Consider the following 18,286-nt stretch of genomic DNA (forward strand, 5'->3'; position numbering starts at 1 on the left):
GCTGTGTAAATACAACTGGGCATAGGCTTGCAGCCCTGCCAAAACTGCCTGGGGCTGGTGGGTATACCTGGAGACCCAAGACAAGACAGACTTGCTCTTGGGAAGGTGCAGAGATGCTTTGGGGGTGGCTACATAGGGGTGTGAGGAGCAAGGACACCAGCTGTGATCCCTTTGCTCCTCTTGATGCTGGGCAGGTTTTGGCCAGGCCATGCTGTCCCATCTGGGCCCTGCCCTGCAGGACGTGGGGCAGCAGGAGAGCAGCCAGAGGACAATGGGCAGAAGGATGAGGAAATGCCAGATCCTCACCTGTGGGGAAACTAGAAATTACAGGGGTGGCAGAGGAATGTAATTGGGATAATTCGGTCTAGAAGAAAAAAGGCTCAGGAGGCAGTGTGGGAATGTCAGGCACGGAGATGTGCAGGGCCCTCACACACCACTCCTCACCGGTGGGGCAGGGCAGGGCTGGGCGTGTTTGAAGTGGCTCCCTCTGCCCATGCCCTCCTCTTGCATCTCCTGCACAAAACTGGTCCATGGGCAGCACAAATGGTCTCAGGTCTCCTGGTACACGCAAGGGGCAATCCAAGCCTCAGACACTCCGGCAGTCTCAGATCCTTGCTCCACTGACTCCTAATTTTCCTCTAATCAGTCTGTTGTGCCCCACTCCCTCCATCCTGCCATTCTCAAAATGCTTCCCCCTCTTCACCGTCCCAGGTGATCTTCTCACCACGTGCTCTGTGTGGACATGGGCCAAGTACAGGGACCACAGAGCACCATGAGCTTCCTTGCTGATGCACCCAGACCCCATTCTCTCAAGGTGCATGGTGCAAGGCTGGTGGGACCCCTCTGAGAGGGGCATGGCCCACGGAGGGTCGTGTGGCTGGTATGAACTGTGCTCTGACAAGTCCGTGATCCTTGTCCCTGGTTCTCCTTCCATGCTTGTGAAAGGGGAATGTAAGCCCCAGTGATCAATCTCATGGGTGCTCTCTGCAGCCCACTGGGATGGGGAAGCTCATCCAGGCAGACAGCTGTCATGCAAGGACCAACCCAACTTCTGGGGCTCCTGGTCCTGCATATGGGTTTGTTTCCATAGCCGAGGTGTGCTGGAGGGTTAGGACACTGCGTCCCACAGCCTACTGAAGAAGTAAAACATTTCAGGTCAGTTGAAAATCAAGAAGATGCAGAGCTGAATAAGGAGTGATACAGAGTGGGGCTTTAGGAAGCACTGTTGGGGTTTTTCTGGGACACCAATTAGATCTCAGTGGCTCTATGAAATCTGAGCTCAGTGTTCAGAGTTGATCAGTGGAAATATCTGGAGTCAATATTAAAGCAAACCCCATTGTCATACTACTGCTGGATCCTGCTGCCTCCCATCTATTACAAGTCCCTCCTCCAACCAGTGACACAGACTGAGAAACTTTCCAGACCACCATCAGCATGGGCTGATTCCAAAATGAAGCCATTTTGGCACAGACAAATGATATTTAAGAAAGATGCTTCAGAGACCTCTGAAACCACTGGAGTGCTGGACAGTGCTGGTTTTCACAACAGCAGGGCAGCTAGAGAAGTTTTCAGATGCTGAGACTGGGACAAGAAGCAATGCTTCTTCACATGGCACGTAATTACTCCAATAAGTCATCATCAGAGCATGATACAGAGAGGCCAAAAAATAGTTCCAAGACAGGGTTAGATAATTTTATAGGGACAGGGCCACCCTGGTACTAAACAAGAAGTTATTCATTCAGCCTCAAGCTCAGGAAAGTCCCAGCTCTTCTCACTGGGAGCCCAGGTTGAGCAGGAAAAGATATGCTGCATCTACCACTGGGTGTCCCAGGATGGCTTTTCTTACAGTATGGTTTTAAGGACAACCCCAGTCAGGCCCCTGGTCCCTGCAGTCAATCCCTACATGGCATGTTAAACCATTCCTGCATATATATTTTTTTTTTTTCACAAAAGGCTCTTGCAACAACAACATATAGCATGATTTTTGGCAAGAGCTCAAATAATTGTACCAAAACCTGGGGGATGATGTCAAGGAAGTCTCTACACACTAGCAGGAGTGCATTTCCTCACTGTGGCATCTGGGTCCTGGGGCTGCTCTGTACTGGGGTCCCCAGGTGCCACTACAAAAGGAGGATGGCAAAAGGGTTCAGAGGACAGCAGGGCACCTGGAGAGCTGTGACAGGGTCAGAGGGTCCCTCTCTAAGTGGTGGCATTTCCCCTTTTGGGATGCTGGTCTTCTATGAGATGCAAAAGGCCAATGCTGTAGTTCACTGAGGAGAGCACCCACAGTGGGAGTTCTGGGCTCCAGGCCATTTCCAAGGATGGCCGATACGTTCTGCATTAAGGGGTCACTGTATGACTTACATAAACAGCATTGCAAAGAGGGAACAACTCTGAAAACCAGTCATTTCTTCACTTCATGTCCCTGAAAGCTTTGGGCATGCCCTGTCCCCTCCCTGCATTCATGCTCGCCCAGGAATGGAAGCTGCATTGCAGGGGCTGTGCATGGAGGATGGTGCAGGGATCTGCATCAGGATTCTAGGTACACCACAGGATGACCAACTGAGCACAGACATGGTCTGTGAACTGGGACCTCAGTCCACAAGATCACAGATACCCTGAGATCCCGGATCACACTGGCTTCAGCCTTTCTCCACGGGCATCTGTCTTTGCTCCTGCCTCTCCATCAGGTCCTGGCTCCAATTCAAACAACATTCCTGGACTTCATTAGCTTTCCTATTGCAAGCTGCTGCTTCACAGCAGCCTGGAGACAACCTTAGTGAGCATTTGACTTCTTCTGCCCATGGAGCAATCTCACCACCTATCCAGCCCTATGCCCACTCTGACTGGTGCATTTTCTCAACTGCTGAGAGCAATTTTCTCTCTTCTAGCAGCTGTATCAAAGAGTAAAGTCCTACAGGTCTGCACTGGTTGATGAGCCACTATCAAATGCAGCACCAGGCCTTCTGGACAAGCTGAGGACATTGGTGAACATGACAAGCAAAGAAGATTCACGCCAGCAAGTGCTCAAAACCAGGTCTGGATAGTGCACTGTCACATTGGGTTGGCACTGTTCAGGTGACCATACTGGATCTTGCGGACACTGGCAGACATGGACACACAACCTGCTATCCACAGCAGCCTGACTGGAACCCACATAAGTCACAACACTTCAGAGGTCATGTTTTATTTTCAAAAGTAGGAGGATTGTTTGTTGGTAGAGACCACGCCTGAAGGACCAGAAAAATGCTGGAATCAGGTCCCATCACACCAGGATCCTTGCACAAGACAGTCTCAGCAGACTTACAGCCCTCAGAGGTACAGGCCTGTGCATGTTAAAATGTCCCCATCTTGGGAGGCTGAAGTGACTCAGCCAGCACAGTCAAAGGGCTGTTATTGCTTGAGGCAACTGTGCCTGGAGCCTGTGCATGGGGATTAAAGACATTCCAACCTCTGCACGTTCCTCTTCCCTCCCCATGGGAGCGTCTTGTGGATGTGCCACACCATTCCCTTTGTCTCAAAGCCATTTCTGTTCTGCACAGGCTGGGGGCTGTCAAAGAGGTAGGGTCTGTCTGAGGATTCCTGAAGTGTCCCAAGCCACCTGCAAGCCTGCCACCCTGGGGCAACATGGCTTTTTTGGTGATGTTTTTTGATGTGTGTTCACAAGCCAGGCTAGTCAGTGCCTGTCCTGGACCACATGAGATGCTGTGATTGCAGCTCAGGGGGAGAAGAGAAGGAGGGACCAGTGGGGGTGGCCATTGGGTAGGGTCCGTCTGGCCAGGACATGTGGCATGTGCAGAGCAAGGCCACTCTTGCCAGGCTCAATCCAGCCTACCTGTTGATGGAGACCAGCCATGGGCAGCACTGGGGCAGTATGTAGGTGGGAGTGGTTGCAGGCAGCGCTGGGTCAACATGCTTGTGCAGGCAGGTGCTGGGCAGCACTCACGCCACTATCTGTGCAGGCAGAATGTGGGCAACACTGGGTCTGCACACTCAGGCAGACTGGTTGAAGCTTGTTGAGGAACGGAGCAGAGGGGTGGGCCACCCCAGCTGGCTGCTGTGAGTGTAGGGTCCGCAGCCAAGAGGATGCACCCAGGCATTTTGCCCTCCACATTTTTGGGGTGAGGCAGGCTCAGGTTGTGGTTGTACTTGGAGTCTTTCCCTGCAGAGTTTGGTGTGGGATTCCTTCTTGTCTACTAAGCGCTGCTGCTGCAGCATGTTCAGCCAGGGAAGTAAGAGGCCTGGCAATCCTGCTTGTGCGGCAGAGAATTTGATCAGGGATACATGTGGGAGGGTGGGATGTGGTGTGAGGCCATGGCAGCACAAGCTCAGCCACATGACCAGCTGGGATGGATGGTTCCTGGCTGATGAAGCTCCAGCCAGGGCACTTGGAGGTGAGGGGCATCCAGGCAGCTCATGAGGAGGTCTGGAAGGTTGGGGAAGTTTCCAGTTTTCCAGAGACTGTGATTAAACAGCATATTCTGCCACCCTGGAAAGCTCCAAGGCTGGGACATCATGGACTAAATAGTTAATTTTGCAAGGAAAGGCCCTTGGCAGAGGAGACAAACCAGCCTATGGAGCTGGTTTCTAATGATCTTGGCACTGAAGCATGGAGCATCAGCCTCTGTGGGGAGGGTGTGGGTTGGCCATGCTGCAGAGCAGAGCCCCTGGGAGAGGTGCACTTGCAAATCTTTTTGCAAAGGGATGTACCCATCAGTTGGAAAGATCTCAGAGCACCAGCTACCACTGCTGAGCATCCATCAGGGTCAGCCTGCACTCATCTGAGGGGAGCCAAGGAGGCCACATCTTGCCTTGCCTTGCTTTTGTTTGGGGGCTGGCTCAAGGCTTGATGCATGAAGATCTCAGCATATTCCCCTGTGTCATGATGTTTTGTTGGTAGTGGGACAGTTTTGCTCTTCAGTTGCTCTCTTCCAAGTCTCCCCACACCTGCTTCCCTGGGTGTACCCCTGCATAGTTTCTGCACAGGCCTATCTTCATGGCCACTTTCCAGGTGGTTTTTGTACAGTGAAGCAGCCAGAGGAGGCAGAGCCAAGAATCTGGTCCTGCTTCCAGTAGCTCTGGGATTCACTCCGAGGGCAGGGAGAGGACCATCTGCACAGGCAGGTTTGTGGAGGAATTCCCAGGGTGTTTCCCATCCTTTTTTAAACATAAACTAATTCTCTGGAAAGACCAGGAAAGCACCAGGCCCCTTGACAGCCCAAGATGCATGTGAGACTTCACTTGTGGACATGCACATGACTGCAATTATCTCTAAGGTCCTAGCATATTAAAATTAAATTATGAAAATTATTACCATCCCCAGCTACCAGCCTGTGTCCTTGCGAGACACCCCTGTCATCAGAGGTAAGATCTCTGATTCTGCTGTGAGTCAGCTCCTGAATACATATGGGCTTCAGCTGGTTATATTTGGGGCAGCCATTCCCAACACCAGCCATGCATGTCACCTGTCAAACCTCAGCCAACCTGTGACAGAGCATACACATCTGTAGATGCAATCTGTCCTGAAATATCCCTGGTGCTATCTGCTCCAAAACCTGCTAGTCCTGTCTTCAGATATGAAGAATATGTATTTCCTTCCTTATTGCAGCAGCTGCTTGTCCTTAAACATTTATGTCCATCCTCATTCACCTCTCCAGATAACCTCAGTTGACTCATAGTTCCTTTAGTTCATCACCAGGCCACTGATCCTTCTCACTGTTTTTAAATAAAGCAATTTGTTTTTCTAGTTCACTGGGCTGCGGGACGCAGTGTCCTAACCCTCCAGCACACCTCGGCTATGGAAACAAACCCATATGCAGGACCAGGAGCCCCAGAAGTTGGGTTGGTCCTTGCATGACAGCTGTCTGCCTGGATGAGCTTCCCCATCCCAGTGGGCTGCAGAGAGCACCCATGAGATTGATCACTGGGGCTTACATTCCCCTTTCACAAGCATGGAAGGAGAACCAGGGACAAGGATCACGGACTTGTCAGAGCACAGTTCATACCAGCCACACGACCCTCCGTGGGCCATGCCCCTCTCAGAGGGGTCCCACCAGCCTTGCACCATGCACCTTGAGAGAATGGGGTCTGGGTGCATCAGCAAGGAAGCTCATGGTGCTCTGTGGTCCCTGTACTTGGCCCATGTCCACACAGAGCACGTGGTGAGAAGATCACCTGGGACGGTGAAGAGGGGGAAGCATTTTGAGAATGGCAGGATGGAGGGAGTGGGGCACAACAGACTGATTAGAGGAAAATTAGGAGTCAGTGGAGCAAGGATCTGAGACTGCCGGAGTGTCTGAGGCTTGGATTGCCCCTTGCGTGTACCAGGAGACCTGAGACCATTTGTGCTGCCCATGGACCAGTTTTGTGCAGGAGATGCAAGAGGAGGGCATGGGCAGAGGGAGCCACTTCAAACACGCCCAGCCCTGCCCTGCCCCACCGGTGAGGAGTGGTGTGTGAGGGCCCTGCACATCTCCGTGCCTGACATTCCCACACTGCCTCCTGAGCCTTTTTTCTTCTAGACCGAATTATCCCAATTACATTCCTCTGCCACCCCTGTAATTTCTAGTTTCCCCACAGGTGAGGATCTGGCATTTCCTCATCCTTCTGCCCATTGTCCTCTGGCTGCTCTCCTGCTGCCCCACGTCCTGCAGGGCAGGGCCCAGATGGGACAGCATGGCCTGGCCAAAACCTGCCCAGCATCAAGAGGTGCAGAAGCATCACAACCTGTGTCTGGATGCAGTTTGGTATCCAGCCCAGCAGCCTGTCTTGTAGCCTTTGCTGGATGTCAGAGCCCAGCACCCCAAGGGAAGCTCATTGTATAGCCTGAAGGCTGACTTGCCCTCCCTGGGTCCTCTTTTGTCTTGATTTTCAACAGAGTCAGAATGGTTAAATATAAACTCAATGCTTTGCCTCTGTCTAAAGTGAGGAGACAGGACTTTCCTCCCTGATCCTGTCTTTTAATACCTGACATCCCAGCATTTCTCTGATCTTTTCTGCCTCATGGGCTCTTCAGATTCCCTCTGCAGATACGTCCTTCAAGATCTGTGTTTTTTTGGTGGAGATTAAAGTACAGAGGAAAGCACATGAATGCAGGAGTGGTTACTGATCCAAAGGGAGCAAGGATCTGATCTGGATGGGGAGCAGTGTGGCGAGCAGCTTGTGTCACCATGAAATGCAGTGCTCTGCACAGTGTAGCTTCATGGCAGCCCCATAGGACATGGATGTAACTGGGCCAAACTGATGCTCCCCAGTTACCCAGCACACTTCCATATGCTACATGAGGCACACCAGTTTACACCAATTTACAGCTGGTTACCATCCCCCATATTTGTGTAGTATCCATAGTATCCATAATGACAGTATCCTGTAAATCACTGCAGTTCCCCATTAAGCCTCCTACAGTCTTTTGGGTTGAAGTTGCTTTTCTCAGTTTCAAAGTAGGTTCCAGGTCGCATGGAGATCTTGGAGCAGCCAGTGAGATCTTGCCCTCAGCAGGCTTGGATGGGCGTGGAGAAACACAGTGAGGGAAGAGGCAACCGTAACATGTTTGGCGGAAGGGCAAGGATTTTTGGTCACTCCCAGGGCAAAAGGAGCTTGGTAAGCCAGCCCCACGGTCTCTTCCCAGGCTCTGCTCTCCACCTCTGACCACAACCAGACTCTGAGGGAATGTGCAAGGTGCTCTGCAATGGGCTGGGAAGGGACACCCTGCTGCAGTGACCTGAAGGACCTGAATCACAGCCTGAAGGAAACACATCATGGCCTTCACCTGCGTTCTTTAGAACCTTGTGCTTTTCCTCAGTCTTTTTTCAGTAGAAGAAATCAGTGAGAGTCCCCATCCTCACCAAGGGCCCTTCCAATGTGATTAAGCTTGATGCTCCTAAGGTCTGTCCTGGCAAATATTCTAGTCCTATTCCAGCAAATTCCCAGGGACCAGCCTATCTTTTCCATGTCCCCCACTGCTGGCCTCACTCTCATGGTGACAGAGAAATAGATGAGGGTGAATGATTGCTGCTCCTGGAGGGTGCAGGGACCTGTAACTGCATCCACCAATGACCTCACTCCCATGGAGCCCACAGTATCATTATAGAAAGCAATCAGAGCATCTCCTATAGCAAGAGCATATGGCAGCCGAATATACCCCTGCAAGAAAGCCAAGAAAGCATCAGAGTCTTTGGAAAGTGAAATGCTCACAGTAACAAAAGGGCTGGCAGTGCCACTGCTTTTAGAAGTAGGAACTTCTTTAAATAAGAGGCCCATGGCAGGGCCTGGATGGGCTAGCCACTGTGAGCATCAACCCTTCCTTCCCTGGTCTTGGAGCTGAGCTAGTCCTCTGCATACCTCCATGGGATAGGTTGGGGGATTAGAGTAAATTTAAGGCAAGCCTGTAGCCATAGGGGTTGGTATGACAGCCCAAGTGCCACCCTGTGTCACTGGACAAAGGCTGGCTGAGAGCAAGGCAGGTTGTCCTGAAGCACAAGGACACCAACTTCAGCTCTCACAAGACAGCCTGGAGCAAGTTTCTCCATGCAACCATTTCCCAGCTGGAAATGCTCTGATCCTTCAAGCCTCTCCTTACAATGGGGTCACTCATGAATGTGTCCCTCCTGGTACTGCCCCATGGTGGAGCATGCCGGGTGTCCATAAGCCAGTCTGCATGCAGGTAGCGGGGCAGAGAGAGCATACTCCTTTCCTTACTGCGACCCATGGGGAGTTGTGCTGGCTCTGGAAGGGAGGCATTGCTGTTGTACTCTGCATCAGTAGTTACCTGGGCCTGACACAAATAGAAATTGATCAAAAGCAGCTTTAAAAGCTCCTGCGTTCCCAGAGTAGAAAGTTCCTCGTGTTGAAATTAGGTGGGAGAGCTGTGGTTTTTCCTCAGTTCCTTTGATTTGTTGCCTAATGCAGGGGATGGATAAATCTTTAAGCCCTGAGATTTAGGGCAGGATTCATACTTTACATCTTCAGAAGACGTAGTAAACAGCCCTATACTCTCTAATCCTGGGAGCAGGTTTGTACCTGCTTGCTCTGTATAAACTGGACCAGCTACAACAATTTCACATTGTGGCTGAGTTCAAAACATCCCCTTGGGGATGAAATGTTTATTGCAGGATATTTTTAAGATGGTTCCTGAAAGGGAAAAAGAAAGGGAAAAAGGGACTCCCACCTCAATATCCTGCACAGACCTTGCAGGACTGTCACATGGGTGCAAAAAGTGGTGTGACTGCACGGGCAGTGAGACACCCTGGCCCATAGGAAAATACTCTGGGGAGGAACTTGCTGGTAACCTTTGTCACTTAGACCTTCCCCACTGGGCAGGCAGAGGTGCGTGGCCTGCCCTGCCCACAATGACAAGGAGACCTTCATTTACCAGGGCTGCCAGCTCCCAGGCATGGCCTGATGGCTGCAATGCTCCTGTATCCATCTGCACATGTCCCCATCACCCCTGTAGGCAGGCTGAGCTCAGGCTGAAGTCAGACCCTCCAAGAATCACACGCTTCCTAAAGGCAGATCATTCCAGAGCCTTGCAGAAGCCTCCTGGGCCATGCAGAAGTTTGCAGCAGGAGGAGGCTGGTTGCAAAGAGGCAGCTGAGCTGGGCAGAGCACAGGAGCTTTCCACAGCACCTGCCAGAGTGCAGATATCTGGACCTTTGGGTTGCTATAACCCAGCCCCAAGACTGCAACAGAGCAGATGGGAGCCAGCTTGGGGCTGGACACCACATCTGGGGCACATTTGCTGAGTTGTATGCAAAACGTGAACCTCTGCAGATTCTCCTGTGGTGTGTTTTCACACAGCATGGAGGGCTGTGCTCTGGAGGTGACCTGCTCAGGGCTTGCTGTAGCAGAAGCGCGGAAGCAGTGCAGTGTGGACGGTGGTCCTTGGGGTGGGACGCAGCTCCCCATTCACCAAGGGGCATGTTAACCAGTGTGGGTTTAACAACTGACACCACACCGCCTTGTAACTTTGCACCCCCCTCTGGATGGCTGCAAGTCCCCGTGCATGGCCAGTGCCAAGGGGCTGGTGGAGGTGGGCATTTTGGTGTCTCTGCAGAGGGGAGAGAGCTACTTACAGAATCTTCAGGCTGTAGAGGCCAGAGAAAGCTTCCCCTGGGATCCTGGAGATCTGGTTTCCGGAGAGGCGTCTGCAGCGAAAAGAAAAGCCAGTAATGTGTCAACATCCTTCTAATGACAGTCCCTTGTCTGCAGAGGCTTAACAATTCATGCATCTTGCCACAGTCCCCTTGGGGAGAAGGCTGCAACACCTGCAAACTGAGCCATGGTTGTGTGCTTGGGCAACCTTTGCATATCATCCCCTCTTACAGCTTCGGGAACAGGCAAAGAAAAGAATAACTTATTACTCCTGCCAGACCTGAATCCCGTGTTTTCAGCATCCAGTGACAGCTCATGGCTCAAGTCATTCCCTGGATACCCACAGAGGACCCCACCGCACAGAAATTATAGCACAGGCTGCCTGTGAGAGGGACCTCTGCTCCAGGGCACTGACCAACCTACAGACCCTGCTGTACACCAGATGCCTGGCAGTGAGGGTGGAGCAGGGACAGAGCTACTTTCTGCTCATGCATGGTCCTGGGAGGACTATCCCTAAATCATGGACCCTTATCTGTCCCCTTTGTCTGCATGTGGCCTGTTTCTGCATGCAGCAGGTTCTCCTTTGTCCTATCCATCAAAGCTTGATGGCACTTTATTTGCTTCCACTCTCTTTTTCCCAGCCCTGCTTTGACCTGTGTGATCACAGCTAAGGCCCAGCTCCTTCAACACACAAGAGTTTGGTATCACTGCTGTGAGGGGAGGCTGGGGAAGGGGCTGAAGATGGGGAGTATGATGTAGGTGCCACAGTAGAGCCAGCTCATCTAAGTATGGTTTCCAAAACCAGGACAGAAAAGTCAAAAGTGGTTCTTGGTCAAGTTGTGGATGGAGAAAATCATAAGAGGGAAGATGAGGATAGGCATAAAGCAGCCTGGGAAAGCTGATGAATGAAGATGATTGTGAACGGGTGGCAGAGGAATACAAAGTGAAGAGCAGCGTCACAAAGGAAAGTGGAACCATTTGGGGACACAGAGCAAAGAACATGGGACAATATTCAGAACTGGCTGAAAGAATTTATCCAAGGAAACCTGTGGGACTTAACATTGTGCAGCACCATCTGATCAGAGCACTCAAATTTTAGCAAGGCCCAGAGCAGGCTGGGGCATTAACAGGTATTTGGATTTTTCACTGACATTGGAAACTACATCACTGTTACCATGACTTTCACTGATGAGGACAGTGGTCCTGAGAGACCATGGTGGGAGCCTGTGGTGGACCCAGGAGTAAAATCCAGGACTCTTGAGTCTAGGCTTGACCTAAGGAGAATCTTCTTCTCCTGTTTCTCCCATGAGGACAAACATGGACCAAGTCCCAGTGCCCGTCAGCCAGAAATCATGAGGCAGGTTCAACAACCTGATTAAGACCCTAAGTTACTACTGCACAAGGCTGGACTTCTCCACAGTCACAGGGCAAGAAACTTGTTGTTCGCTTACTTGGAGTGGAATATTGCATCTCCGAAAAGAAGAGAGCAAACATCATTTGTGACCAGGCTCATCTTCACTCTCTCAGAAAGTCCAAACCAGGCCCAAGAGGTTGGGCACGGATGCTGGCAAGCTTGTTGTATTCTTTTAGCAGTGAAAAAGCTCATTTCTTTTTAAACATTTTGTCAGTGAAGGAGATAGGTGTCAAGGATGAGCAGTGTAATCCAGGCTGGAAGCAGAGTGCCTTGCAGTGAGGACTCTGCAAAGGTCATGGAGAGGATCTGAGCTGTTTTAGGGAGCCACACTCACCAGTGGCAGAGCAGACGTGTGGGTGCCTGAGCTCTCTTCCTCCCTGTGTCTCCTCTCTGGAATCTAGAGAAAATTGCTCCCATAATTAGGGCCTCTGACAGCACAAACAGTATAGGGTCGTCTCTTTAATGTGTGTGAGCAGGTTGTAACCTGCCTCTCTGCAGTATGCAAGCTGCCTGGCAGGCTGGGCTATTTGTCACTTGGGGGCTGTGATTTGGAGTAATTGCTCCTTTTGATTGCTGATTTCCACATGGGAGGGAGTGTTGTCCAGGAGACTAGAGTGCTCGCCTGGAGGGGAGGTGTTCCTGCACTGCATCTTCAGGCTGCTCCCAGCTTCCGTCCTACCAGGCTGCATTTGCTCTGTGGGGGGCTGTCTGGCCTCACCTCCCTGGAACTCCTGTCTGCCCCCATGCCTTCGCTGGCAGCAGTCTACATCTATTCACGGTTAAATGTGCCTCTCCTTGTTTCCTGGCAGCTCTGCACCTTTATGTTCGCTTTCCTGGGTGTGTTTGAGTGTTTGCCAGGTCCCTAAATGGATCTGGGACCTCCAGGATTAGCAGGAGAGGAGTGTGGAGCTTGGATGGAGCCCAGGATGGCGCTCCTGGCCTCAGAACAGGGTGGTAGGGAGCCCTGTGTGCTGGTGGGACATGTGCTGATCCAGCTCGTGGCATCTCAGCACCATGGGCAAAACAGAACATAAGGGGAAAAACAACTCTGCAGGAGATGCCCTGGTTTCACTGGGCACTATCTCTGGGTGAATTTAGAGGCACAAAGCATCCCCCAGCCCAGGAAAGGCAGCCATGCCTCCCTGTTGCTGCTGCTTCTGTCCTTAGCCCTGCTATACTGAGGCTCTTCTGTGTCCCTGGCTCACTTCTGGCCTCTGGCTTTTCTCTCTCTATCTTTACCTCCTCCTCACTGCCAGGGCAGCCCAGTTGCTCTCCCCAAGGTATAGAGCTCCATGCTGAGCCAAGGAGCGGGCACAAGCAGAGGCACCAGCCACAACCACTTCACTCAGTCCACCTCCCAAGGCAATTGCCAGTGCCTTTTGGGTCCAAGATGGGCTCTGCTTACTTGTATGCATGCAGAGACTGGGAAGTGGGAGATGTCTGTGTTTGTGCACACAGGCTGAGGTTTTGCTTTCCTAGAGGTACATGGCTGTGACGTGCACACAGGGTCTGGAGGCATGGGCTTTGGAAGTTTGCTATACCTCCCAGAACAGGAGCTGCATGATGCTGTGAGTGGTAGGCAGGTGTCCAGGCAAGGAAGCATGGCTGTCCCATCTCTCTGAGAGTTGGTCAGGAATGGGTAGGTCTTTTGGGGTGTCCTGTCCAGCAGGAGGAGTGGCCACTGGGAAGAGATGCCTGCTTCCATGTTGTTAGCTCCTGTGCCAGTTCATGTAGGAGACCCAAGACATGAAAGCCTCCCTCTGTGTGACCCTTCCTCTGTCCATGGTCACTTGGCAATCTCCCTAGTGCTTGGTTCCCTTTGTCCCTCTTACTCAAACTCTCCAGAAATCTCCCAGCGTGGCAGACAGGCACCCATGGAATAGATCTCCAGAAGCCAGATCCCACAGGAAATCCACTGAAATGATCCCTTCCTTTCTCTTTAAAAGGCAACAATAACATTGAAGTGATGCTGCCAGTGTGACTTCCCTTGAGACAGCTCTTAATGTACTCCTTCTGTGGAGAAGAGTGAAGCAAATAACCCCACCAATAAGGACTGAGAGGTGGCATTCCCTTGCGCCCTAAGCACACAGCGGGAAGTAGAGCTGCTCTTGCAGGGGTGAAAGTCTGGTCCACAGCACACAAGCTCTGCTTCAGACCTGCTCAGGTCTCTTTTTAGGATAGGCAGACTTGATTCAGCTGTATGCCCTGCCGTCCTGGAGCTTACACCTTGAGATAGGGTTGGGAGAAAGGGAAAGCTCTGGATTCAAAGTCACCAATGGAAGAGGGAGAGAAGAGGCAGGTGGAAGGGGAGGGTGGAAGCTGGAGTTGTCTGGCTTGCTTTGGAAGGCTTGCGTGTTCAGTGGATTTTAGATTCTGTTCCCCCCGGCCCTTCCCCACTCCCGTGATTTCTGGGAACTTTCCTCCAGGCTTTGATCTACATTCCCAATACACTCCAAGTTGGAACAAACTCATGGTTTACCACCTCATGGTTGCTGCAGTTCAGTTACCACAGGATCCCACCCCCTTCTGTATCTTGGGCTTCTTGGTCATGCTACAACTTCCATGGCACGCCCAAAGGCTGTTTGTTGGGCATGATCGCTCATGTCATGTGCTCAGGCAACACAATGATGCTCTTATCATTCACATTAGGAAGCAGGAACATTGCCCATTGGCAGGACAGGACAAACATGTGTGTCCATATCCCAGTGGAATTTTCCCCTTGCCAGATCTTTATTGAGCATGTCAGCCTCCCCCTTTGATCTCCTGCTCTGGTTCATTTCTCAAGCACTAACACTGTCAAGGCAGAATCTGTGCCCAGATAAGCTGCCTGTGCTCCTGTCTGAACAGTGTCATCATGCCAAGACTGTGCCATCCCCTGGGCGCACAGGGGACCAAGAGCCCCATGTAATGCTTGAGCTTGTTCTTGTGCTGGTGCAAAACAGGAATGAAGCCAATTAAGTCATGCAAGTGAAAACATGGTACATTTTAGGAAAGAGCCAGGCTTGGACTCTTCCTTCCCACACAGGAATCTACAGCTGGTCCTAGTCTGGTATCACCTGGAGGTGTCTCTAACGTGGTCTTTACTGACTTATTCCATCCCTGAGGAGGAGACTGTGCAGGTCTGTTTCTAACTCTGCTCTCCGTACCCCCACCGAATGCCTGTTCCAACTCGATAGATTGATGGCATTCATTTCTTTTGTTTGTGGTCCTCAAGCCAGTTTTCAACCCACACGAATGTTCATATGCAAGCTAGTTTGGATTCATTTGCCAGGTAAGATTTAATAAGACACAACTCCTTAATGAACAACCCAATACAGGACACTGAATGCCTTCACTCCGTCCCCTTATATTATAAACTGTCAAGGTTTTCAGGGGAGATCTGCTTCCTCCAAACCTTCAGAGCAGTTTTGATTTTTGACTCTACTCTGGGTGCCCCACTTGGGGTACCCCAGAACAAAGTTAGTCATTTGGAAGGCAGTTTTCAGGAAAATTGGGGCCAGCTATCCTCACTTGCAAGGATTTTTCAATTGCTGAACACTATCTCTAGCCTAAATGGATTTTTCTTCTTCAGAAAAAGAACTGAAATCTCTAAATTTTCACAATATTTTGAATTTGACTTGGTCCCCCGCAATAACTTGGCTTCATTTTTCAATGTGCATGATGGAGAACCCCTTAGAAGCCCTTCTCTTCTGTTCCCACCTGCACCTTAGCCAACGTCTGCCTCTATGCCATGCCAGTTAGCAAAGGAATGGCCTTTGGAAAACTTCATCAGAGGAATTATCCTTTAACTCTCTCTGTGCTTTTGCCCACCCACTGAATTGACAACCAGTGCTGTCCTCTGCCAAGGACCAATGTCAACTAGGAGGACAGAAAGCCCTGGATGAACCAGGGCTAGTCCACTTGTTGTTAACAAGTTGCAACCTGGTGCCTTCTCAGACACAGGAGGTAGGCAGCATCCTGGGGGGACCACGGTGTCTAAGCATTCAGAGGAGCTGCAGGTCCTCACCTACAGCCATCTGGAAATGGAGAGCTGTGTCAAGCAAGGTGGCTACTAAGGGAGCAGTTATGCTGCCTCCAAATCTCAGCATGGCAAAGCAAAGTCATGGCCCTACAAGCGTTTGTCTCTCTACCAGAGACCTCTGCAGTCTGCTATGACATGAAAACCCACCAAAGCTGCTCTCCTAGGAGTACCCTACTCCAGACATGTTACTGCACTGCTCCTGGAAAGGCTTTTCACCATGGTACCAGTACACTTGAACATTGCCCAGAAATGTCAGCAGCCCTTTACACAGCAGAGCTGTCACTCCAGAAGGAGTCATGCCCCAAAGCCAGCATTACTACAGTGCTGCCTCTTATAAGAATAAGGCTGCCTTGGAGTGAGACTCTGTGCTGGACAATACACCCAAAGATGGAGGTTTCAAATGTCTGGGAGCTGAAGTGGGTGGTTGTGGGTGCTCCAACACCAGGCAGGGGCACACTCCAGCAGCGCTGGTGCTCCATAACCCATGATGGCTTCACCAGTCCTTGTGTCCACATAGGAAGAAGAGTGAGAAGGGGGTTTCTTCCCTGGTGCAGGGAAGGAAAAGGCGGCTGCTGTGTTCACATTCCCAGCATACACGCTAGTGTTTTATTTTGTTTTGCTTTTATGCTGTTTCTTGTCCTCCAGTCCCTTGAGTTGCAAGAGCTGCCTGGGAAAGGGAACAGCCTGCAAGGGGACGCCACGGTGTGGGTCCTGAGCCTGCTATGCCTGCATCGATGCAGAGGCACGGCACTCCCCGTGATGGTGAGTCCTTCTGCCCTCAGGGCCTGAGAAGAGGCAGGTGAAAGAGCCAGTGGCTGGGAAGGGGTCTGATCTTGCCGCTGTGCCCTGAAGCAAGAGGTGAATGGCAATGAACACCTGCCTTTGGCTGCAGTTTCTCTTCTTGGCACCAAGTGCTCGTGTTTGGATTCAAAGTGCGGTAACAAAGCCCTTGCCGGCGAACACATTTCAACATGTTATTATTCCCAGGCTGGCTTTCAAGATCCTCTTTCTATTCCTTCTGTACTGATTGCTCTTGTTTCTCTTGGCTCCCAGCTCTGGCTTTTCAGGCTTCATTAACTGGAATTTATTAGCAACTTTAAACAATCTTCGTGCTGCCAAAAAGAGGGAAAGAAAGAAAGAAAAGAAGAAAAAAAAGAAAGAAACAAAGAGGAGACACACTAAACTGCAGGCTGCTCCCTGCCTGTGTGAGGCCCAGGTCTGAACACCTCTATCACTGGAGGTTTTCTTTGGAGGAAAGGACCGCTAAGTGCAGACAGAGGAGAGTGCAGACTGATGGAGAGCTGTCACGGAGGAGACCTCGGTGGTGTTGCCTCTTCAAAGTCAGCTGAGACTGGAGAATCTGGCCTCTTGGCAGCCTCCAAGCATTGAGTGCTAATTGCATCCGCAACACCTTCCTGAGAAGCTCACAGTAAAAACTAATGACTAACAGGTCCCGGCATACCTGAGAGGCCCATTCTCGTCACTGAATGGATGGGTAAACAGAGGCACTGGCAGGGAAAATCACTCTACCAAGACCACACAGTGAGTGAGCAGTTTGAGCTGGAGCAGTCCTGGTGCCCTCATCTGTGCCCTAACCACAGCATTGCCTCTGATCCCTTGTGGGACACAGCCGTTTGGTCTCCAGAGGGGAGATGAGCTAACGCAGAAATGTCCTGTGGGACATAGCCGGGCTGGACATCATGGTGTGGCTTGGGTGATTGCTTTGCTGTCCTCAAGACCCTCACATGCCATCCTGCTCTCACTTGTTCTTCACATGCCCCCCACCTGGCATGGCTGTGTGCAGAGGACTAACATACTCAGGGCTCAGGTGGGTCCAGCAACCCAGATTTACAGTGGTCCACAGTAGCCTGAAGGATGTGCAACAAGGCACATTTGTCCTCAGTGTCCATGGGACATGTGTGCTTAATCTACCCATTTTTTCAGCTTTCTTTCCCCTTTCTATTATTCCTGCTCCTTGGTTGAACCCCAGCACCATGCACAAGCTGAGCCTTGAGTCATGATCTCTGACTTTCATGAAACTTCACCTTCATGAGGAGCCTAAGATGGTGATAAAATAGAGTCACAGAAAGAGAAGGACTTGTAAAAGGTGTGGAACACCAGCTTTCCTCCAAGCTGCTGAGACTCTGGACTACTGGGACTAGATCTAACAAGAGAAAAGATTGGCAGCAGCAGAGCAGGAGAGGGGAACTATGAGGAGCTCATGGAGGAGTCAGAGGAACATGGACTTTCTCTGACTGTCAAAGAAGATGAGGGTTAGAGATCACAGACACATGCGTTGAAGGGCCAGGGGTGTCAGGAGTTCCTGGGATGTTTCTGAACATTAGACCAGGGTAAAAATGTCCCTAAAATATAAGAGTTTCCAGGGGATCTCAAAAGGAGATTTGAAAATCCGTGTTGAATTTGGCAAATATTTTTGGCTGAGGAACCTGTGATTTTTTTCAGAACATTCAAGCATCTTTTTTAAGGCATCTTTGCAATATAGCAAATACTATTTGAAATACCATTTTCTTTTCAAGTTTCACCCAAAGTAAAAGAGTAAAGGTTAGGAATTAAACTGAAAATGAAATGTACTTTTCTTTTCCAGGTTAAAAGAACTTTTTGGGGTTGACCAAAGCCCACTTTTGGTTCACCTTGAATTAAATTTTGCAAGTTTTGTCTTCAGTTGCTCTAGCCTGTTACTCGCCCAGTTTATCAAGGATGTAACAGGGAACATAACATATGAGGCAGGCTGGGGCTGTAAG

At 50.8% G+C, this 18,286-nt stretch overlaps 1 protein-coding gene and 1 long non-coding RNA gene across 12 annotated transcripts in view; one reads left to right on the forward strand and one right to left on the reverse strand.

The window, feature by feature from the left end:
• Positions 1 to 18,286, forward strand: part of LOC126052411 (uncharacterized) — a 151,951-nt gene that overhangs the window by 88,383 nt on the left and 45,282 nt on the right. For 8 of the 9 annotated variants that reach the window (XR_007510023.1, XR_007510021.1, XR_007510024.1 and 5 more), the window contains one exon: positions 16,170 to 16,286. The exons of the other annotated variant lie outside the window; for it this stretch is intronic. This is a non-coding gene — a long non-coding RNA (uncharacterized LOC126052411). The remainder of the gene's footprint in view (positions 1 to 16,169; positions 16,287 to 18,286) is intronic. 9 annotated transcript variants of the gene reach the window in all.
• Positions 1 to 18,286, reverse strand: part of LGR6 (leucine rich repeat containing G protein-coupled receptor 6) — a 157,027-nt gene that overhangs the window by 74,304 nt on the left and 64,437 nt on the right. For all 3 annotated transcript variants that reach the window (XM_049833015.1, XM_049833016.1, XM_049833014.1), the window contains one exon: positions 10,071 to 10,142. In XM_049833015.1, coding sequence (XP_049688972.1) covers positions 10,071 to 10,142 — 72 coding nt within the window. The remainder of the gene's footprint in view (positions 1 to 10,070; positions 10,143 to 18,286) is intronic.

This window comes from Accipiter gentilis, chromosome 29, assembly GCF_929443795.1.
Source record: "Accipiter gentilis chromosome 29, bAccGen1.1, whole genome shotgun sequence".
NCBI classification, from domain to species: Eukaryota; Metazoa; Chordata; class Aves; order Accipitriformes; family Accipitridae; genus Astur; species Astur gentilis.